The 24,037-nt window shown below is 45.8% G+C and overlaps 1 protein-coding gene across 1 annotated transcript in view; it reads right to left on the minus strand.

Moving 5' to 3' along the window:
- Window positions 1-24,037, minus strand: part of CMYA5 (cardiomyopathy associated 5) — a 104,836-nt gene that overhangs the window by 15,466 nt on the left and 65,333 nt on the right. Inside the window, 1 exon segment of the mRNA XM_084829647.1 lies at window positions 553-686. Within this exon segment, the coding sequence (XP_084685773.1) occupies window positions 553-686 (134 nt within the window).

Here is a 24,037-nt window from a genome sequence, read left to right on the forward strand (position 1 = left end):
ATCACAACAACCCAGAATACAATAACGCAAACCATGGGTTAGCGTTATGTGCGAACCCAGCCACTGACAGTGTGAACCAGCTCTAAATCTTTAGCTCTTTACATATTTAGCAAACAACAGACAGAGAAATGGATAGAGCTCATTCTAGTAAGATTCAGTTAGCTCAGTTTTATAATAACACCATATTCCATTGGATGTGTTTCCAATGACATCTGGTGAACTACACTTCATTTTTACCAGTGTCAGTCTTATTACAGTTAAGCCTTCATTATGTTCGAATAAACTGACCATTTCTGGAGATAGAATCCAGTAATGTATTCTATAGAAATCATATTGGATTGGATCGAGAATTCTCATTCCACCAGTGGAGGAGATTCGGAGGATGTGCTGGGGGCAGTGGGGCTGCGGTGGGAAGAAGAGGATGCAGAAGTCCCATTTCAAAAGCAGCATCCTTCTGCTGGAGAAATGAGGATACTGGATCCAAGCCCTCATATTTGTGTGCATTTTCTCCCTTCCCCTAAAGTTCCCACTGGTTAGAAAGCATTTATCTACCTTTTGTTGAGATGAGAGCAGCTTCGCTCTGTTCACTCATTCCGAAGGTATTAACTGCTCTCACGTAGAAGAAATAATTTACATTTGATTCTAGGTGAACCTTCATTTCAGGTCTTTTAATTCCAGCTAGAGATCTGAAAAAGCAGTAATATATATACAGTAAACATATGTTGAATCCTGCGTAAGAAAATCCATAGCTATTATTCCTCTCAAAAACAGAAATGGGGCTCATACACTGTATCAACACAGGAGCAGGGACGCACCGACTAGGTCCACCCATGACACTGTGCACTCCGTGTAGTCTAGGTTGGCCATATGTTCTACTGTACAGAGGATGGTCTTCTGTTTGGAGGGGTGTCTTTCCTCTATTTGAAGGTGTCCTCTTCAATCCAAGTCCAGTTTCAAGATAAAGAACCATAAGAAGGGAGAGTAGGACCTTGAGTAGCCCATCAACTGTGAGCACCTGGGTGGCAGACAGAGCAGGCACACAGGACACCTTGCCACAGTCTTCCCCAATATGGTGAAATGTATTATAGTTCTATTAAAAGAACAGTAATGATTTCCAAATTTGCATATGTACATACAAATTAGCATGTGTAAATTTTTATGTAAATATGTGTCCTCTTTTTTGTCGATGCATAAGTGGCCACCGTAGTGTCACTCTGCCCCCTGACGTCTATGTGTACAGTGCAAACATCTGCAGGGGGGGAGCCTTTGCAGGTAGAGCTGTACTCACGGTGGCTGCCATGAGATCTGGAACTTCAATTGCCCCATGTACATGGAATCTACACATATAAACCTGAATGCATATGGGATCCTGTACGTGCATTTGGGACCTTGCATTTTTGCTCGTACGTGCCAAATTGCATGCATGAGCGATCACACATATTTGGTTGGACCCATGTATATTCCATGTACATAGGACCGCTGAATGCATGGAAGTTAGGGGTGGAGCTAACAAGCCACAAGGTCATCAAATGCCTGAAAAGTGCTATGATCCATTTTTTTAAATGAAGTATAGTGTGATAAATAGGAATAAAGGAACTAGATTATGCCTACAGTTCTGAAAACCACAAAAGCAGCTCCACATACTGAGCAGGTTCACACATAACAAGGAGCCACCATGGGGGAATTTCCACGGGGGGGTGTTTGTTGTGGCGGCAACCGCCACTTTGAATATTCAAGCTGAGGAAGGGGAGTACCATAGCTTGTCATTACATACAAACACGGCAAGGGTGGGTTGTTGGGGTGCTGACAAGCCACCTACAACCCTAAAGCAGCCCATGGGTTCTGGGTGGCTTGTCAACCACCCCAACAACCCACCCTTGCCAGGTTTGCACGTAACGACAAGCTGCAGTGCACCCCCACAGCTTGAATATTCCACACAGCTTGTGGCCACCGCCACAATGAAAAGCCCCGTGGGGAAATTCCCTCACGGTGGCTTCTCAATACATTGAAACCAGGTCAACGATCTGATCTTTTGGGCTTCTGCATTGCCTGTTAAAAAACACCTTTGAAACGGTTTCTGATACAGAAAAATAACACTTAAAAAAACTCACTGGATTAAAGCGGCTAGGTGCACCTCAAGTAGCAATCTGGATTGTGGCCTATTTAGTCATCTGTAGTACGCATGTCAATGATGGGCACTACTTTCCATAACACCACTGTTAAGCTGAAGGCATGAGAAATAGTTATTCCAGAGAGTTGAAGGCAGTTTGAAATAGGGATTGCTTCTTGGTGTGTGCACACATTCCCCTTTCCACTTTAAACAAACAGATTTTGCCTGTTGTTGTATTGCTTCAAACATCTGCAAACCTACTTGATCAGAGACAACAGTAGAGAGTAAATAAATTTGTGGCCACACCATGGTCAATAGAGCCTCTGTCATACCACATTCAGAGCTCTTAAACACCATTATCTGACTCTAGCCTTAGAAGCTGTTTTTTCACTAATGTTCCACCAGATAGCACTAGAAACTGAAGAATGAGGAGCACTTAGTTGCTGGTTTCTTTTCTAAGCATTACTCCTTGTTCATAAGTATAATCAAAATCCTCTTACTTCTTATACATTCCTTATGCCGAACAAACACAAGTTAATGTCAACACAGTTCTGCAGCAGAGAGCTTTGAAGGATTGGTTGCTACATAAATAGATGTCTCATTTATTCATAATATGTATTTTATTATGTCATCCTTTTGCCAGTAAAAAAAAAAAAGTTGAAATATATTCTGTCTTCAAAGAGAATTGTTTTAGCCAGAGTGGTTTTCAAAGACTTTCAGATTCTTCTGTAATCTGAACTGAGCCAAACCTTTTTATAAAGGTTGATCACTCTTATCCTCTAATCAGTACAATAATGATGTTAACTCAGCTTAATGGGGACTATAGTAGCAATGTGACCGTAAAGCCATGGCATATGTTTAATTCTAATCAAATATTCCCACTCCTGGTTGGTATCGATGGGGGAGTTCACCTGGCCAGATGAGGAACGGAATACACTGAATGTGTGGAGGGTGGGAAGTGGGGTCAGAGCGGCCAGCCCTGCCCTTGACCCCCACACATTCAGTGAAAGGCCTGAACAAAGCTTACATGCATATTTGAAAGGACTGGGCCCAGCATCTCTGTGGATGTCGGGTCAAGAGGCAGGAGCAATTTCGGGAAGTAAGGTGTTCCACAAGACTGGCCCATCAAAAGAGGTTCTTAGGGAAAGACCGTCCCTGAGGATGGGACTAGAAAAGCCACTCAGGTTTCGTACTGCTGGCTGGTTCCAGTTTCATTTCAACTTTCATAGCAATAGTGCATCCATCAAAGGGATCTTTTGGTAGTCTATGTAGTACTGTGCAAAGCTAATTAGAGATCTTTGTGAAAACTATTTAGAGATTTTTGTGAACTGCCCAGAGAGCTTTGGCTATTGGGTGGGATAGATGATATAGATAGATAGATAGATAGATAGATAGATAGATAGATAGATAGATAGATAGATAGATAGATAGAAATATCTTAGGTCTCGGTTGCTGGAGGCTGAGAAAGTCTGTAATCTGAAGCGCTCTTCATCTGGCTGATTCGCATAATAAAGGCTATTTACTAAGAGATCAGCTTCTTTCCCCTTCATGGATCACTGCCTTGTTGTGGCGAAGGGGCTTGCGTAACTCAGTGAAGCCATAAGCTATGCCGTGGAGGGCCACCCAAGACGGACAGGTCATGGCAGAGAGTTCTGACAAAATGTGGTCCACTGGAGAAGGAAATGGCAACCCACTCCAGTATTCTTCCCAAGAAAACCCCATGGAACGTATCACAAGGCTAAAAGAGATGACGCCGGAAGATGAGCCCCTCAGGTTGGAAGGTGTCCAATATGCTACTGGGGAAGAGCAGAGGGTATTTCCAAGTAGCGCCAGAAAGAGTGAAGCGGCTGGGCCAAAGCCGAAAGGACACTCAGCTGTGGATGTGTCTGGTGGTGAAAAGAAAATCCGATGCTGTAAAGAACAATATTGTTTAGGAACCTGGAATGTCAGATCAATGAATCAAGGTAAGCTGGAGGGGGTCAAACATGAGATGGCAAGATTGAACATTGACATCTTGGGAATCAGCCAACTAAAATGGACAGGCATGGGCGAATTTAATTCAGGTGACCATCATATCTACTATTGTGGGCAAGAATCCCTTAGAAGAAATGGAGTAGCACTCATAGTCAACAAAAGGGTGGGAAAAGCAGTACTGGGGTACAATCTTAAAAATGATAGAATGATCTCAGTACGAATCCAAGGCAAACCATTCAACATCACAGTAATTCAAGTCTATGCCCCAACCACTGAGGCCGAAGAAGCTGAGGTTGATCGGTTCTATGAAGACCTACAACACCTTCTAGAACTAACACCAAAAAAAGATGTCCTCTTCATCATAGGGGATTGGAATGCTAAAGTAGGAAGTCAAGAAATCACCGGGATAACAGGCAGGCATGGCCTTGGTGTACAAAATGAAGCAGGACAAAAGCTAATAGAGTTTTGCCAAGAGAACATGCTGATCATAGCAAACACTCTTTTCCAACAGCACAAGAGGCGACTCTACACATGGACGTCACCAGATGGTCAATATCGAAATCAGATTGATTATGTCCTTTGCAGCCAAAGATGGAGAAGCTCCATACAGTCAGTAAAAACAAGACCTGGAGCTGACTGTGGCTCAGATCATGAGCTGCTTCTTGCAAAATTTCGGCTTAAATTGAAGAACGTCGGGAAAACCACTAAACCGTTCAGGTATGACCTAAATCATATCCCTGATGAATATACAGTGGAGGTGAGGAATAGATTTCAGGGATTAGACCTGATAGACAGAGTGCCTGAGGAACTATGGACGGAGGTCCGTAACATTGTTCAGGAGGCAGCAAGTCAATCCATCCCAAAGAAAAAGAAATGCAAGAAAGCAAAGTGGCTGTCTGATGAGGCTTTACAAGTAGCTCACGAAAGAAGGGAAGCGAAAAGCAAGGGAGAAAGGGGAAGATATACCCAACTGAATGCAGAGTTCCAGAGAATAGCAAGGAGAGACAAGAAGGCCTTCTTAAATGAACAATGCAAAGAAATCGAGGAAAACAACAGAATGGGAAAGACTAGAGATCTCTTCAAGAAAATTGGAGATCTCAAGGGAACGTTTTGTGCAAAGACGGGCATGATAAAGGACAAAGAAGGCAGGGACCTAACAGAAGCCGATGAGATTAAGAAGAGGTGGCAAGAATACACAGAAGAACTATACAGGAAAGATCTGAATGTCCCTGATAGCCATGATAGTGCGGTCACTGAACTTGAGCCGGACATCCTCGAGAGTGAAGTCAAGTGGGCCTTAGGAAGCATTAGTAACAACAAAGCTAGCGGAGATGACAGTATTCCAGCTGAGCTATTTAAAATCCTAAAAGATGATGCTGTTAAAGTGCTGCATTCAATATGCCAACAAATCTGGAACACTCAACAGTGGCCGCAAGACTGGAAAAGGTCAGTTTACATTCCAATTCCAAAGAAGGGCAACGCCAAAGAGTGTTCAAACTACCGCTCAATTGCGCTCATTTCACATGCCAGCAAGGTGATGCTCAAAATCCTACAAGCTAGGCTTCAGCAGTATGCGAACCGAGAACTACTGGAAGTACAAGCTGGGTTTAGAAGAGGCAGAGGAACTAGAGATCAAATCGCCAACATTCGCTGCATCATGGAGAAAGCAAGAGAATTCCAGAAAAACGTCTATTTCTGCTTCATTGACTACGCTAAAGCCTTTGATTGTGTGGATCACAACAAACTGTGGCAAATTCTTAAAGTGATGGGAGTACCAGACCACCTTACCTGTCTCCTGAGAAACCTGTACGAGGGTCAAGAAGCAACAGTAAGAACCAGACATGGAACAACCGATTGGTTCAAAATTGGGAAAGGAGTACGACAAGGCTGCATATTGTCACCCTGCTTATTTAACTTATATGCAGAGTACATCATGAGAAATGCCGGGTTGGATGAATCAGAGGTCGGAATTAAGATTGCTGGGAGAATTATCAACAACCTCCGATATGCAGACAATACCACCCTAATGGCAGAAAGCGAAGAGGATCTCAAGAGCCTCTTGTTGAGGGTGAAAGAGGAGAGTGCAAAAGCTGGTTTGAAACTCAACATTAAAAAAACGAAGATCATGGCATCTGGCCCCATCACTTCCTGGCATATAGAAGGGGAAGAAATGGAAGCAGTGACAGATTTTACTTTCTTGGGCTCCAAGATCACCGCAGACGGTGACTGTAGCCATGAAATTAAAAGACGCTTGCTCCTTGGGAGGAAAGCTATGGCCAACCTAGACAGCATAGTAAGAAGCGGAGACATCACCTTGCCAACAAAGGTCCGTCTAATCAAAGCTATGGTTTTCCCAGTAGTAATGTATGGCTGTGAGAGCTGGACTATAAGGAAGGCTGAGCGCTGAAGAACTGATGCTTTCGAACTGTGGTGCTGGAGAAGACTCTTACGAGTCCCCTGGACTGCAAGGAGGTCAAATCAGTCCATCCTAAAGGAAATCAACCCTGAGTGCTCATTGGAAGGACAGATAATGAAGCTGAAGCTCCAATATTTTGGCCACCTAATGCGAAGAGAAAACTCCCTGGAAAAGACCCTGATGCTGGGAAAGACTGAAGGCAAAAGGAGAAGGGGACGACAGAGGATGAGATGGCTAGATAGCACCACGGATGCAATGAATATGAACTTGAGCACGCTCCGGGAGAGAGCGCAGGACAGGAAGGCCTGGCGTGCTATGGTCCATGGGGTCACGAAGAGTCGGACACGACTGAACGACTGAACAACAACAACAGCTTCTTTGTTTGACTGCCAACATACCAGGCGGTTTGGCATTCAACAGTATTTGAGATGGGCAACTCCCCCAAAGCTTTCTGGTTTTAATTCAGAATTGAACTGAGCACACAGACACCCTGCCGCCACCCCAGTTTAGAGGTGTGCAAACATTGAATGATCTTTGGAAGACCAATTGTCTTATATATAATGCTAGAATAATATCTTGATGAGGATTTTCTTCGGTAGATGAACATAGTATGAAGCATGATCCATCTTATTTTTCTCTTTTTAGTTGTGTGTTGTTGGAGCAGGATCCAACGGGGCACTCAGGCCCCTGCTGATTCTTTTCCGACCCGCTGATTCCGTACCACAAGCAGAGTCCTGCGGACTGCAGCGTACAAGCAGGACCCACCACTTGCACAAAGGAGATTTAGTGATTCCGAGATGAAGCCCTGAAACAATTGGAAATGCTTGTTTCTGGAAGGAGGCAAATTGGCAGAGCTCCCACATGCAAGCTCCACCAACCTGCCTCCTTCCAGAAATTAGCATTTTTGCTCGTTTTGGGTTGCCCCAGAAGCAAATGCAATCGGTGGGGCAGAAGAGAATCGGCAGGGGTGTAAGCACCCTGTTGGATTCTGCCCTTTGCCTTTTTTACACACCTACAAACAGCCTTCCCCAACCTGGTGCTCTCTAGATGTTTTGGACTACAATTCCTAGCATTCATTACCATTGGCCATCCTAGCTGGGGCTGATGGGAATTGAAGTCCCAAACATATGGAGGGCACCAGACTGGGGAAAGCTGCCTAGAAAGAAGCACTGTTCATAGGAAGTTAAATTTGAATATACAATCTACGCAAAATTAGAGGAACATTAATAAGTCTTGAGTGAAAACTACATACTTGTTTTATGTTCATTTTTGTGAGTGCTGAAAGCCACCTCCCAATTTTGGCAATTTTCAACACTTTTAATGAACATATTCACGTTGCTTCACTTTCCTCCTTCTTCTTCTTTGCCCTCACTGCCCTCACTGCTATTTAATTTGGTTGTGCCCACCCATGTGATTTTGTCAGTGACATCTCAGTACTATGTCTGGCACCACAGAAGCCCATAAATAAAATTGCCACTGACAGTCATAGTAAAAAGCAGAGCTGGCAATTGAAGGCAAGGACAGTGAGGGCAAAGAAGAAAAGTGGCAATAACAAAAGCAACAACTAGGGAAACAAAGTAGCAACAAATACAACTCAAATGTCCAACAAAGTGAGAGTTTTTAAAGTGCTACCACTCAGAAGACACTGCAGCAATTCTATATTCTTTTCCCTTAACGGATTTTCTGCAGTAAGGAAAAAGTTGGAAGTAGTGGTAAGAAAACATGGGAAGGTTATGCATGGAAGAAAATGTCATCCAGACCCCCTGTAAAATTCTGTGAACAAGGCAGGGTGATGGCACAACAAAAGCCTCATTTGGAAGCGCCTTGACTATTTTTTCGGTAATTTGGCTATGTCAGATGTGTTGATTTTATTGTATCTTTATTTATCAATTACATTTCTATACTGCCCAATAGCCGAGGCTCTCTGGGCAGTTTACAACAATTAAAACCATAAAATACAACATGACAAAAACACAAAATAACACTTTTAGAAGTTTAAAACTACCACATAAAACCAAAGTAAAACCCAGAAGCAGTTAGAGCCCAGGGAAAGCCTGAGCAAATAACAAAAACAGGCAAATAACAAAACCAGAGAATACTCAGAGCAGCCTTAATTGAAACTAGAGTGGTATTTGCGCACAGCCTGGCACTCCAATATCAGTGCCCTCCTACACACCATCCACACATCCACAATATTTTCACACAACAAATGCTGGATGTTCCGGATCTCCAAGCAAATGCCAGCATATGCAGTGAGCACAGGAAAACAAACTCACACTCTGTATGAACAGACAAGCAGTCTAATCCAGCCCACCCTCCCACATGGGGACAACATACAGCATAACTGTATGGCACACTTCAATATGGCAAACCATTTCATAGATTGTTAGCCACCTTGGATGCCTTCTTTTTTTACGGCAGTGAGGTGAGATATAAATGTTTAAGGGCACAACCCTATGCACGTTTCGACAGAAAAAGGGCCTACAACTCCCAGCATGCCCCAGCCATATTTTCTCTCTCTAAATATGCACAGGATTGTGCCCTAAATGAACAAAAATATAGGTGAAGCACCAGTAGTGGCAATTTGTACTATATCACTGAAAGCCTCCTTTTTCAGGATGTAAACAAGCTGAGGAGAAAATCTGCACTCATTGCCTAGTGCTTGATGCCGTTCTCCTTCATTTCAGGTGTGTGCTCGCTGGTTGTCATTACTCAGTGATGAGGAAAAGGCCTGATAACCATATTCCAATGCTGAACTCTTGCACTGAAAAAATATCACAGTTCGAAAGCAAGAAATTGCAAGTAGATAAATAGGTACCGCTTCGGCGGGAAAGGTAACAGCGTTCCGTGCACCTCGGTGTTCAGTCATGCCGGCCACATGACCACGGAAGCGTCTTTGGACAGCGCTGGCTCTTCGGCTTAGAAACGGGGATGAGCACCGCACCCTAGAGTCGGACACGACTGGTTGGGGACACCTTTACCTTTTTAAGGCATGGGAGCCCTAGAACTAACAGCCCGTCCGTCCGTCCGTTTGTCCATCCATCCATCCATTCATCCATCCATCCATCCATGTGTTGGAGTAAAGCAGCGATGCCTGTGATAAGTCATCTGAACCACTGGGGGCCAATAGACAAAAGGGAACTTGTTTTCTTCCTCCACTAGTTTCTTCTTGCAACTACTCTTTGAAGTAGATTGCAATTCTCAGGCTTTTCTTCCTTCCTTCCTCCTTCTTCATCAGTAGTACCTATTCGTTTGAGCAGCGCAACCATGATGGCTGCACTCAACCTTTTCTATCAGAAACTATATTTGTTTTCCCAGGAGCTATGAACTCCCAACACAATGCTGTTTGCTTTTGAAGTAGGTGTGTGTGTGTGTGTGTTTCTTTAGAACATAAGAAGAGCCATGCTGGATCAGACCAAGGGTCCATCTAGTCCAGCATTCTGTTCACACAGTGGCCAACCAGCTGTCGACCAGGAAACCACAAGCAGAACATGAGTGCAACAGCACCCTCCCACCCATGTTCCCCAGCAACTGGTGTACGTAGGCATACTGCCTCTGGTACTGGAAGTAGCATGTAACCATCAAGACTAGCAACCATCGATAGCCTTTTCCTCCAGGAATTTGTCTAACCCCCTTTTAAAGCCATCCAAACTGGTGACCTTGACTACACCTTCTGGTAGCAAATTCCATAATTTAACTATGCGTTGTGTGATGAAGTACTTCCTTTTATCTGTCCTGAATCTCCCACCAATCAGCTTCATTGGATGACCCCAGGTTCTAGTATTCTGAGAGAGGGAGAAACATGTCTCCCTATCCGCATTCTCCACACCACGCATAATTCAAGTCTCCCTTTACCCTCCTTCTTTCCAAGCTAAACGATCCCAGCTGTTGTCACCTTCCCTCATAGGGGAGATGCTCCATCCCCTTGTTCATTTTAGTTGCCCCTTTCTGCACTTTTTCCAATTCTACAGTATCTTTTTTTAGGTGTGGTGACCAGAACCATACATGGTATTCCAAGTGTGGTTGCAACATAGATTTTTATAGGGGCAGTATGATATTAGCAGTTTTATTCTCAATTCCTTTTCTAATTATGCCTAACACGGAGTTTGCCTTTCTTTTTCTTTTTTTTTACAGCAGCTGAATGCGGTTAACATTTTCATTGAGCTGTCCACTACAACCTCAAGATCTCTTTCTTGGTTGGTCACCACTTTCTATAGCACTTGCCTTGCACCAGTTATATGCTGAAACTACACAGCTATAACTTACCAAACAAATATAACTCTCTCTCTCTCTCTGTCTCTCTCTCTCATTCAGGTGATGCAGTACTTGACTGGGGCAACTGGGAGGAGTTGTAGCCACCAGCCCAATTATGTCCTTGAGATCCCCCATTTATTTTTCTCCACTTAATGGAATGGCTGCCATCCACCTTCCTAATGGGGAAAGTAATGTGCTCCATTTTGGGAAAACAATGAGTTGAGACAAGACCTCTGACAGCAGGAAGCCCAGCTTCCAGTGACAGAAGTATCCTGTGACGGAGGGGGGAAGTACTGTCTTTCTCATCAGAATGCAGCTTCAGGGTTGTGGGCAAGGGCCAATGTGTTTCTGAGGCTCTCCCCAAAGAAAAACTAGGAGCAAGAGTTGAATGGCAAAAGGAGAGACATCTTCCCCTCACCTCCCGTCTTGAACACAGCTTCTGACCTGGGAGATGTGCGGGGAGCATTCCTTAGCTTCTTCTCATTCTGTGTTTGGTTTGGGAAAAGCAGCTCAGGCCTGGCCTGGACCGCTTATGCATTGCCAAAAAGGAGAAAACACATCACCCAAAGAGAGGACACGTATTTGCATAAAATTTAGCATATGCTAGTGTGTGTGTGTATCTATGTATGTGTGAATTTGGAAAGAATTGTTGTTGTTGTTGTTGTTGTTCAGTCGTTCAGTCGTGTCCGACTCTTCGTGACCCCATGGACCATAGCACGCCAGGCCTTCCTGTCCTGCGCTCTTTCCCGGAGCGTGCTCAAGTTCATATTCATTGCATCCGTGATGCTATCTAGCCAGCTCATCCTCTGCTGTCCCCTTCTCCTTTTGCCTTCAGTCTTTCCCAGCATCAGGGTCTTTTCCAGGGAGTTTTCTCTTCGCATTAGGTGGCCAAAATATTGGAGCTTCAGCTTCATTATCTGTCCTTCCAATGAGCACTCAGGGTTCATTTCCTTTAGGATGGACTGATTTGACCTCCTTGCAGTCCAGGGGATTCGTAAGAGTCTTCTCCAGCACCACAGTTCGAAAGCATCAATTCTTCGGTGCTCAGCCTTCCTTATAGTCCAGCTCTCACAGCCATACATTACTACTGGGAAAACCATAGCTTTGATTAGACGGACCTTTGTCGGCAAGGTGATGTCTCTGCTTCTTACTATGCTGTCTAGGTTTGCCATAGCTTTCCTCCCAAGGAGCAAGCGTCTTTTAATTTCATGGCTACAGTCACCATCTGCGGTGATCTTGGAGCCCAAGAAAGTAAAATCTGTCACTGCTTCCATTTCTTCCCCTTCTATATGCCAGGAAGTGATAGGGCCAGATTTAAACAGAAAGACAATACTGTATATCTTGCCAGAGTGGGGAAGACTGTGACCAGATGACCTGTGCTATGCTGTCCAGGTCCTAAGTGTTGATGGGCAATTTCAAGACCCCTGTTCTTCCTTCTTAAGGCTCTTTATCTTTAGGACAGGACAGCCCTTTAAACAGAGGATGCATTCAAATAGAGGACAGTCCTCTGGCAGCCCTTCAAATAGAGGACTGTCCTCTGAAAAGAAGGGCACATGGCCACCCTATATGCTCTGCCTGCAGCATAGTGGTGGTGGCCTCGATAACTGACAGGAGGGTTGGGAGTGGGGATAGCCTGTATGGTTGTAGGGACTGAATGGGATGGAGAAAGGACTGGAAAAGTCCCCTCTACCCACTCCCCTGCCCTTCAGATTTGCTGGGCTTTTAGCTAGTGCAACAATAATGACAGTAAGGGAAAGAGATTAGATAATGTAATGCTAAGATATTGATCATGGCCAAGAGAACAAACAGTTGATTCATTTCTCTGTCCCTCTGGTCAGCTTGGGTGCTTAATATATCTTAAACTATCACAAACAGTTGAACCATGTCATTCCTATCATGGCAGAAAGGGAAGAAAATCAATTTTCAAAAATATGCTGAGCGTTAAGGATGATCTACATAGCAGAGTCTATAAAATACAGCTGCAATCTTTCCATTCTGCTGGAAATAGAATAGCTCCATTGTACTAGCAAAGCATGACAGATCCTGGCTGTGTTTCAAGATGTTTCCTTTAGGTTTTACGCTGTTGCTTGCTACAACAGTCTTTGACGGAATGCAGAGGGCATAAAAATTAAAGGGACAAAATAGATTTTTTTGAATTGTTTTTTATTATTGTATTCCTCCTCGTCCTCCTCCTCTAAATCAGGAGACTCTCAAGCACATTCTATCAATTTAGTACATTCTATCAATTTAAAACTTTTCCCTATTTGCGAGAATTTAACCTTCTTGCTTTTGGGTATGACCTACCAATAACCCATTTATTCCAGCTTCTCCTCTTCTTGTACAAGATTGGGGTTGGACTAAACAGCTTTTCAGGGGTCCCTTCCAACTCAGTAGCCCAGTTTGCTCATAACGACAACCCATGGGTTGTTTAAACCATGGGTGTCGGGGCTGTGAGTGAAGGAATGAGCATGCTGGCTTCCACATGCTTACCACCTCCATTTTAAATCAGCTTTAATCAACAACTCAGTTGCTTAACCTAGCGATCACCCATGGTTTAACCCAACCATCACCATAGTTTGGACATCACATCATACAACCCAGGAATGGGATGTTCCTGGGACTGAAGATGATTGAAAGCAGAAGCGAAAAGCATGTGCCCTTGCTTACAGCCCAACCAATTTATGGGTTAAACAACCCATGAATTGGTGTTATGTCTGAACCAGGTCAATAATTCTTGATTGTAAGAGTGGGGTATGCCAAACTGGTCGAACCAATAGGACCCTGGAGACTACCTTCATGGCTCTTGTGGCAGAATAATCAAGTATTTTTTCCTTTGCATCTCTACACCAGCCTAAAATCCTGCATTTAAAACAGGGCTTTCTGCTTCCATTTTAAATGCAGGATCACAACGACTCCCTTTTTCACCCGCTTCCTTTCCTCCCTCCCCTTTCCCCCTCCCCTTTCCCCCTCCTTTTCCCTGTATCTGAGTCTTTCATTATCCTTCACTGATCTCATGCCTCTTCTTGCCGCTTTTCCTCTTTTCATGGAGGAAACTCAAGTGGAACACAACAGGGTAATTTGATAGCTCATTATCTGCGATCTATTTAAAAACGGAACAAAGAGCATTTAGTGCAGGAGGTGCCCTGGAGGGTCATGGTGCAAAGAGCCCGCAAACTTCCGTGAAGGAGCAATCTCAATCGCAGGATAAAAGCTCCGTATGAAGAAAGCCCTTGTTATGATGATTGCTCTCAATAGCTGCTTTCTTCTGGAAGGAGAGAGCCATTTTGGGAATCAGGGCTTACCCTCCCGCTTGCCTCTGAGCTGTGGTGTGTGCTAATTTGGTGTCTGTGACAACAGGAGGACAATGCATGTCAGCTGAACATTTTCAGCAGTTGCAGTTTGGAGCTCGGGAAGCATCTTTATGGGGCCGAGTGCCTCCCCTCCCCAAATCTGATGGAGAAGCAGAGAAATTTGGGACATTTGTTGGGGTGTTAATACTGAGCCTACACCTATGCTCAGTCTGTGAAGGTAAAGGTGTCCCCAGCCAATCGTGTCCGACCCTAGGGGGTGGTGCTCATCTCCATTTCTAAGCCAAAGAGCCAGCGCTGTCCGAAGACGCTTCCGTGGTCATGTGGCCGGCATGACTGAACACCGAGGTGCACGGAACGCTGTTACCTTTCCCGCCGAAGCGGTACCTATTTGTCTACTTGCAATTTCTTGCCTTCAAACTGCTAGGTTGGCAGGAGCTGGGACTGAAGACGGGAGCTCACTCCGTCACGCGGCACTCGGGTCTCGAACTGCTGTCCTGCTGACCTTCCGGTCTGCAGTTCAGCGTCTTAACCACTAAGCCACCGCGGCCCCTGAGTCTGTATACCTGATGTCTGTATACCATTACAAAATGCCAGTGAGTCTCAAGTGACTGCATTCCAAGGAAAGCGAACACTGAGTAAGTGCTGGAACCCCGTGAAACTCATCACTTGGAGAACTGGGGCATGTAGAACAGTACAGTTTTTATCTTTTAGTACAACTAAACCAGATTTCCACAATCAGGGGCCCTCCAGACGTCTTGAGCTGCAGCTCCCATCATTGGGAGCCATACTGGCTGGGAATTATGGGAGTTGTAGTCCAACACATCTGGAGGGCACCGGAGTGGGGAAGGCTGACCTAGGCCCCATCTACATGGCACCACTTTCACCCCCACCCCATCACAACTGTGCAGCATTTCAGCTTCAAGGTAGCTTCTAGTAGTATACACTCGCAGTTTACTGTGCGCTTCCCTAACAGACTCCACCATGCCCTTTTTTTTGCCATTATACTTAAATGTGCAGCTGTGCAGTCCCATGAGTATGGGGTGCAACACTTCAGTGGCTGTTTTGTATTTTAGGGGCTCTGCTGTGTCTTTCTGTCCCTTGTTAGGTAAAAAGTTAATTTTTTGTGCTCCTTCACACCATCTGTTTGCCAGTTCCCCAGCCTGTGAGGGCCAATCTACATTGCGCCCGCCATTGCAATAAATTCGGTGTCCCGTCGGGTTAAATGCTCTCGCATTAAAACGTGATTATTCACACTCACCCATTTTCCCCGTTGCAGTGCTTCATCGACTGCACAAGCTCGGTTCACACTCGAGCGCTGTGCTGTTTTCCTGCTGTTTTCCTGTGTGTACTTGTCTGATCTCAGATGCTAAGCGGGGTCGGCTCCGGTCAGTAGTTGGATGGACGACTGCCTGTGAATCAGGCTTCCTGCATTGAGCAGGGGGTTGTTCTATCTCTTCAAATGAGACTAGGTTTTACCCCCTCCTATCCCCGCTCCGGATGTTTTTTTAAAAATTAAGGCATTATCCTCGCAGAATCGGGACTTCTCCGCGATGTTTTTTTTTCTAATTCAGGCATGATCTTCGAAGATTCCAAGTTGTGAAGCGGGGGATAGGAGCGGGGGATAGGAGGGGGTAAAACTTAATCTCATTTGAAGGGATAGAATAACCCCCTGCTCAGTGCAGGAAGCCTGATTCCCAGGCGGTCGACCATCCAACTACTGACCGGGGCTGACCCCGCTTAGCTTCCAAGATCAGACAAGCACGCGCACATCCAGCCCTTTGCTTTTTGTTGAGGAACCGGGGGCTGCTGAGGAAGCAATGCAATCAGTAGCTGGAAGAAGACATGGGGCCATCGAGAGCTGTGATTGGACAGGAGGGAAATACAAACACTGCCATATATGGACAGGCGGGGGAGGGGACTACAACCGGATACGGTAGTGAAGGTGGAAAATCAGAGCACATTAAGGGGAAATACCGGGATATTAGGGTATTGAAAGCAGGAGCACGGAAGTGGGAAATTCCAGTTCCAATTCGAGGCAGCTACTGTGTAGTGTGAAAGGTGGGCAGTGAAACCTCATTCGAAGCGAAAAAAGGCGGTAAGTGTAGATCCAGCCTGAGACTCTCACAATGGTTCACACTCACAAGCGTGAGCGGTACATACCTACCCATCACTCCGAAATGGTAGCTGGAGCATGTTGGTCCTCCCCCAAGACCCCCCCCCCCAGCCCTTGGGCACTGAGTCCAAAAGCAACCATTGCAAAGATATGAAGCTGCAAAAATGTGTGAAAGCATGATTAAATAGATGAAAACGCCTATCTGTGCCTCTGTAACTGTGCAGCTGTGAAGGGATGGGGGGAGTAAAGGGGCATCACAGAGCGACGCAGGCACTGCACTAGGGATGTACAAAACACCTACATGGCTCCGCGCCGGGCAATCTGCGGTGGGGGGGGAGGCGCTCCGTCCCTCCCCCCGGAGTCCTGCCCGGATGGCTCCGCTCCGTGGCCAAGCCGCAGAGCTGCCGGCTGGCTCCAGCCGCCCGCAGCCGGATGTCTGGCCGCTGGGCAGCCCTGCAGGGACGCAAATGGTGTCTGTCGTAGCCGCCGCCATTTGCGTCCCTGTATTGAGCCATGATAGGCTACGTAAATATTTACATAGCCTATCACGGCAGGGGGAAAAACCCCAGCGTACTCAAATGGCGGTAGCCGCTGCCATTTGCATACGCTGGGGTTTCCCCCCCCCCCGCCATGATAGGCTACGTAAATACTTACATAGCTTATCATGGCCTCCGCAGGGATGCAAATGGCGTCCCTGCATTAGCCGTGATAGGCTACGTAAGTATTTACATAGCCTATCACGGCTATGAAGAGGAGGAAGCGAATGGCGGCCGCAGGACGGCTGCCATTCGCAAAGCAGCGCGGATGGGAGCAGGTAAGTGCTCCGTTTCACGTGCCTTTCGTGGGGTGGGGGCGGCGGCGACTTCGTCCCGCGCACCTTTCGTGGAGTGGGGGGGGCTTCGTTCCGTGACGGATTTCGGGGGGCTGAATGCACTGGCATTCGGCCTCACTGAGATCCGTCGCAGAATTCTCTGACATCCCTACACTGCACACGCCTACAACACACCCACCGCAAAATGCAAAGTCAGTTTGGGGAAGGGACAGATGGCTCGCAACCACACGAAACCCACAGGAAACCAAAAACATCACAGCAAAATGTGATGTTCCGCCACCTCGGAAATCCGCATTTTCCAGGATGGCTGCAAAGTGGCAACTGCATTGTCTAATCAAAAGTACCTTGACTCGCACCCACCCCGGAGTAAAAGGCTCATGTAGATGGCCCCCTAAACAACTGTGAGGTGGTCAATACTTCAATGATTTCCAGGAGGACAGCTTTTGCAGTGCCACTCCCTGAGTTATCTGAGAACTGGGGGCAGGGGTACAGAGAAGAAACACAGTTATAGCGTGTCCTGTGTTTAGGGAGGATGAAGTTGGACTTCACAGTTGGGAAGAACTGCTTTATCAGGTTTGGAGTTCTGTAAAAAAATGGTGCCACTGAGAGCTTTTTTACTATCGCTATTTGCCACACTGGGGTGGGGGAGAACCATTTTATCATGACCATGGCTTTCTTCACATGGAGCTTTTATCCTGCGATTGAGATTGCTCCTTCACAGAAGTTTGCAGGTTTTTAACATGATGCTGTGTCCCTCCAGGGCGTCTCCTGCACTAAATGCCCTTTGTGCCATTTTTAAATAGATCGCAGATAATGAACTATCAAATTACCCCACTGTGTTCCGCTTGAGTTTCCTCCATGAAAACAGGAAAAGTGGCAAGAAGAGGAGCATGATCAGTTAAAGATATGGAAGACTCAGATATGGGGAGAAGGAGGAGGAAAGGGGTGGGAGGAAAGGAAGCACGTGAAAAAGGGAGTCGTCATGATCCGGCATTTAAAACAGAAGCAGAAAACCCTATTTTAAATGCAGGATTTTAGGCTGGTGTAGAGAAGCCTCATGGCAGGGGAAGAATGGGCTAAATCTCCCTTTTCCATGTGCTGTCGTCTCAATCCAGTGGAGGCTGGTGTCTCTGACGTCAGTGGGGCAGTGAATCTGCTCCGGGTTTCAGTCAGAACTCTAAAGGAGCTCTCCTATCCTAGATGCTAGCATCTTGGATAACTCCTTTAGAGTTCCTACTAGTTCTGACTGGAACCCAGAGCAGATTCACTATTCCACTGACATCAGAGCCAGCAGCCTCCAGCATCCCAATCCGAACCATCCCCCTGCACTTGGTGTTAATTTTTTTTAATTGATGTCTACACATTTAAAGTAACATGTAATTAGGCCCAGACCAACAACCGCTTCTATTGCGAATGTTAAGGCTGTTAAGATGCGGATGGGGAAAATGACTGGAAGTTTTACCAACACAAGAAAACCCCACATTCTGTGAGCCAAGGCTGCAATCCTGTGCACGTGTACTAGGGAGTATGTCCCATTGAATTTAATGGGACTTATTTCCAAGTATGTTCCATGTCTACATTGCTCCTCACCTTGCAACTAGCAGGTAAAGTATTCCCATGCATAGATAAATGAATGAAGATAGACAGATTCAAAATATGCTAAGGGGAAAGAGGCAGGCAGCATGTATCTCAAAAATTTAAGTACACCAGTCCTCTGGATAAGCAACTATTTCCTTTGTAGTACATCAAATAAACTTAAAGGAGCTGATCTGGTATCACTGATTTCTCCCCACCCCACCTCACCTCGAGGTATTTTTCAAAACTGTTAAGCATCCCAGTAGATCTGAGCCTTTGAGAGAATTCCAACAACAATTAGACAAATTAACAGCATATAAAACACACAGGAAGCCATGTTGGTCCATAAAGAACACACACACACACACCTCAAAATCCACAGTCAGACAGTATCTTTATTAGCACGACCCAAAATGTCACAAAATAGCGAGCAAGCTTTGGAGTACCTCAGAGCTCTCCATTAGGCTGGATGTTAAACAAAGCTGGGCAGGGGTGAGGGCAGGAGGGAAGCTGGCATGATATTGATGTTATGGAGTCTGCATTTAGTCTTAAGATGGAGTATGGGAGGAGATAGGAGATGTACAGTGCACTCCTATGTGTGTCTGCTCAGAAGTAAGATTCCAGTCTGGGTTTCGATCTGGTTATGGGACTGGATCAGCCTTGGTTGCCCCGATGGATGACCTTTATTGAGAGAGGGACAGGGGGAGTGCAACCCTGTTAATTCTGCTCAATCTCTCATCGGCTTTTGATATCATCAACCATGGTATCTTCCTGGATCGACTCTGTGGGATGGGCATCAGAGGCACTGTGTTACAGTGGTTCCGGTCCTACCTATAGGGCCGATTTTAGAGAGTAACACTGGGTGGCCATTTCTCAGCCCCTTGGCAATTGAGCTATGGGGTGCCGCAGGGTACCATCTTGTCCCCAGTGTTGTTTAACATCTATATGAAGCTGCTGGGAGTGGTCATTAGGGGATTTGGAACTAAATGCCATCAGTATGCTGATGACATGCAGCTCTATTTCCCTGTGACATCTGAATCAGGAGAGGCTGTGCAAGTCCTGGATCAGTGCCTAAACTCCGTAATGGGCTGGATGTGGGCCAATAAACTGAGACTAAATCCTGGCAAGACGGAAGCCCTGTGGGTGAGTGGTTCCTGAGTCTGGGAGATAGGCTCATTGCCTGTTCTGGATGGGGTTGCACTCCCTCTGAAAGATCAGGTTCGTAGTCTGGGGGTATTCCTAGATCCATCATTGTTGCTGGAGGCCCAAGTGGGCACTGTGGCTCGAAGTGCCTTTAATTAGCAGCTTCGGCTGGTTTGCCAGCTATGGCCAATCCTGGACAGGGAGAGCTTGGCCACAGTGGTACAGGCATTAGTAACCTCAAGACCGGATTACTGCAATGTGCTCTATGTGGGGCTGCCCTTAAGGCTGGTCTGGAAGCTGGAGCTAGTGCAGAATGCAGCAGCTCAGCTGTTGTCAGGAGCCGCCCCTTTTCAGAATGTAAGTCCTTTGCTGAGGGAACTGCACTGGCTGACTATTCCCTACCGGGCCAGGTCTAAGGAGAGTGGAGGAAAGGAAGGCCTGGCGTGCTATGGTCCATGGGGTCACGAAGAGTTGGACACGACTTAACGACTGAACAACAACAACAACAAAGCCCTAAAGAACTTGGGACCAGAATACCTGAGAGAACGCCTTCTTCTTTACCAACCTGCCCAGTCATTGAGGTCATCGGAGGGCGTGCACCTGGTGGTTCCACATGGACCTATGGCCCGGTTGGAGTCCACCAGGAAAAGAACTTTCAGTGTGGTGGCCCCCTTCCTGTGGAACTCCCTGCCTTTGGAGGTCAGGCAGGTGCCAATGTTGTGCTGTTTTCAGCGCCTCCTGAAGACATTGTTATTTCAAAAGGCCTTCCCTGACTGACCAGCTGCAGGTTATTAAGTTCAGAATCTGTTCTTTTAAAATGTTTTAATTGTTTTAATTATGGGGTTTTATTGTTTTATCCTGCTGTTCACTGCTCCAAAATCTTTAATGTGGAGTGGTATATAAATATTGTAAATAAATACAATAAAAATAAAGTAAGTCCCATTGAACCTAATGAGGCTTATACTAGGTAAGTGGGGATAGGATTGCAGCCTTAATTAGATTAGGCTCACCTGAAACCTGTATAGCACTTAGCAGAGATTGTGACATTTTTGGTTGATCCTAATAAAATAATTCCTTGACCATGATCAAAGCCACCCATTCTGGTTTTTCAGTTGGTATATGACATATCTACTAGTGGAGGCCATTTTCTATCATTCTAAATGGTGATAGAGTTATCCCATGATGAACTATTGAGGAGTCTATTGTCATGGGGTTTGCATGGCTTTCACAACAGCGTACACAGCCTTCTCTTTTTAGGGCTTTTCTACATGAGACATTTACCATGCACTCGTCATTCCCTACCCATGGTTGGCTATGGGTTCTTTAGACGATGTTGTGACCCTCCACTTTTACTTCTGTTTTTAAAGAGCACTTTTGGAGAGGTTTTTTGGAGCAGGGAAAATGCGGTATTATTTCTGAAAGCAAAAGAAATCATGTTTTCCATGTGTGTATTTGCGTTATTCTGCTATACCACAGTGCCACCTAGAGGTTATGTGGAGGAAAAGCAGGAAAGGAACGTTGATACAGCAGATTACCAGCTGATTAACAGCCTCATGTAGAAAAGCTCTTAGATAGCCTGGACATCAGGTACATAGGGTAACATCTTCCATATCAACCTGTTTAAAGTGACCTCCAGGTGGCAGCTATCTTATGTAAAACCAGCCTTACTTAAGAGAGGAAGGGACAGGGTATCAATTAAACGCCTGGATTAATCCAGTTCTGTCCCTTGTGTTTTACATAAACCTTCCTCTGAAGTGTCAAAGCATCCATTTGCAGCCCATCCATGCTTCCACAGAAACCTGAAGTCTTCATGAAATTCAGATTCTAGCTTCTTTTATAGAGTAGAATCCATACCCGCTATAGTCTCTCAACCAGCCTGCATCTACTTGGATTTTTAGGTTAAGACCATATTTCCCATTCAGAGGCTGGAGGCTATACCATCATATTCTCCCAGCTGCATTTATCCTACCGCTTGCAAAAAACAACAACCCTAATTTGCGGCTTACTTTGATGGTCCTATGACATTTACTTTTATTGCTGATTCACCTTTCCCTCTTTTCATATGAAAGCCACAAGGAATTATGCATTCCGTAGTGTGTTCCCTTTCTTTAAGAGAAAGATAACATAAAAATAAAAGCTAAAAACGCACACACCCTCTCCTCAGCTATTTCTTCTCTAGATATACATTCCTCCTCATGGACCTCTAGTGGAGGCAGAGCAAGCAGGACCTATAACATTTTCTTTGATGATGTTTGCCGCAATATAGGGGGGGAAACCCTACCAACCAAAACCCAAATATTTAATGGTTGGTACAGTTTGGGGACTAGAAGGCAATATTTCAACTGAGCTGTGATGGAAATGCCTCTGAATACCAATTCCTGGGGAACATGAGCAGGAGGGTGTTACTGCACTCGTGTCCTGTTTGCAGGCTTCCCATAAGCATCTGGCCAGCCACTGGAACAAGAATGATGGACTAGATAGGCCTTTGGTTCGATCTAGCACAGTTCTTCTTATGTACTGATGCCATGATACAAAAATCAAAGTATATTGTGAAAACTGTTATCAAAGCACCTTCTGTCGATGTAGGAGCATGCCAGCTTTCAATTTTTACCTGGTTCTTTGTCCAGGGAACAAATTTTCAGAGCAAGATTGATTTGCAATGTTATGTGTCAAAGCACAAAGTAGCAGCACTAACAATTCTAACATTCCACTCAGGTTTAAGTGCCACTTCCTTCTTAATTCTGATCACAGAGACAAAAAGTGTTTCTTCAGCAATCATTTCAGAGCCTGACATTTTGCTGTTGTAAGCAGTTTCACGTAGACAGATCTCTGTGGTTACACAAAGCTATAATAAACACAACAGATGCGGCAAGAAGAACAAAGAGCTTATGACCTAACTTCAACACACAAGGGAAAAACCTCACTAGTCCCTTCGTTCATAAATTCAGGGTAAAAAGCTCAGTCTTTCACCATTTCCCTCTGCATTATTCCAGCAATCTGAGATTGCCACCGGTTTTATCTTGGTTTTACCCTGTGCTGTTTTTATTAATTGTTTCATTGGGCAGTTTAAAAGTGTAATCAATCAATCAATCAATCAGAATGTTATTCTTCTGTGACTAATTTCCACTTACATGAGCATTGCCATCACTTATTGGTCTTAGTTGGATGTAACGCTAAGAACACAACCCTATGCATGTGTAGGCAGAAAAAAGTCCTACAACTCCCAGCATTCCCCAGCCAGCCATGCTGGCTGGGGAATGCTGGGAGTTGTAGGACTTTTTTCTGTCTAAACATGCTGCACCCTAAATTATGCAAACCAGTGATCTCCAGATGTTTTGGACTACAAATTCCACAATCTCTGACCATTGGCCATGCTGGCTGGGGCTGCTGGGAGTTGCAGTCCAAAACACCTGGAGGGTACCAGGTTGCCTACCCCTGGTTTGGCATTATATGTGAACAAGCCTGAGTGAGCATTGGGCTGCACCCCAACCAATCCCTTCTCCTCCTCTGGTGCAACCACTGGAGGACCATCACCATCTTTCTCCCAGGACTGGGCTCCTAGACTGAGAATGTGGCAGATCCTCCTAGAAGGGAGGCTAGTACAATTATATACCACACTTCCACCAAGGAACTCAGGACAGTGTATCCTCACACCAATCCTGTGAGATACGTTAGGCTGAAAAAGAATGACTCCAGTATCTGAAATGCAGGTCTCCAGTGGAGGCTCGTGGCTCCGATGTCAGTGAGGCAGTGAATCCACTCCGGGTTTCTGTTGGAACCAATCAGAACTCTAAGGAAGCTCTGCTCCAAGATGCAGCGTTATCCACCAGCCTCCATTGGGTATCTCTGGTCCAGGGCTAAAATTTTAGGCACACCACAGAGTGGACGTGAGTGAATAAGATTGATGCATGTGGTGTAGTGGCGACAGTGTTGGCCTGGGAGTCGGGAGATCCAGGTTCTAGTCCCCGCTTGACCATGGAAGCTCACTGGGTGACTTTGGGCCAGTCACAGACCCTCAGCCCAACCCACCTCACAGGGTTGTTGGTGTGAGGATGAAATGTAGGGATGGACGGAAGTCACTTACCTGATCCCAAAGCTTGCTTCGCAGTGGGGGGGAGGCGCCCCGTCCCTCCCCCCGAAATTCTGGCCAGGGGGGAGGCGCCCCGTTCCTCCCCGCCAAAATTCTGGCTGGGGGGAGGCGCCCCGTCCCTCCCCACTGAAATCCTGGCCGGGGGGGAGGCGCCCTGTCCCTCCGGCCACGAAACCTTGTCATCTGCCGGGACACAAATGGCGGCGGCAAATGGTGGCG

Source organism: Heloderma suspectum, chromosome 2 (genome assembly GCF_057233095.1).
Source record: "Heloderma suspectum isolate Gila_16-S chromosome 2, 16-S_ref, whole genome shotgun sequence".
Taxonomy (NCBI): domain Eukaryota; kingdom Metazoa; phylum Chordata; class Lepidosauria; order Squamata; family Helodermatidae; genus Heloderma; species Heloderma suspectum.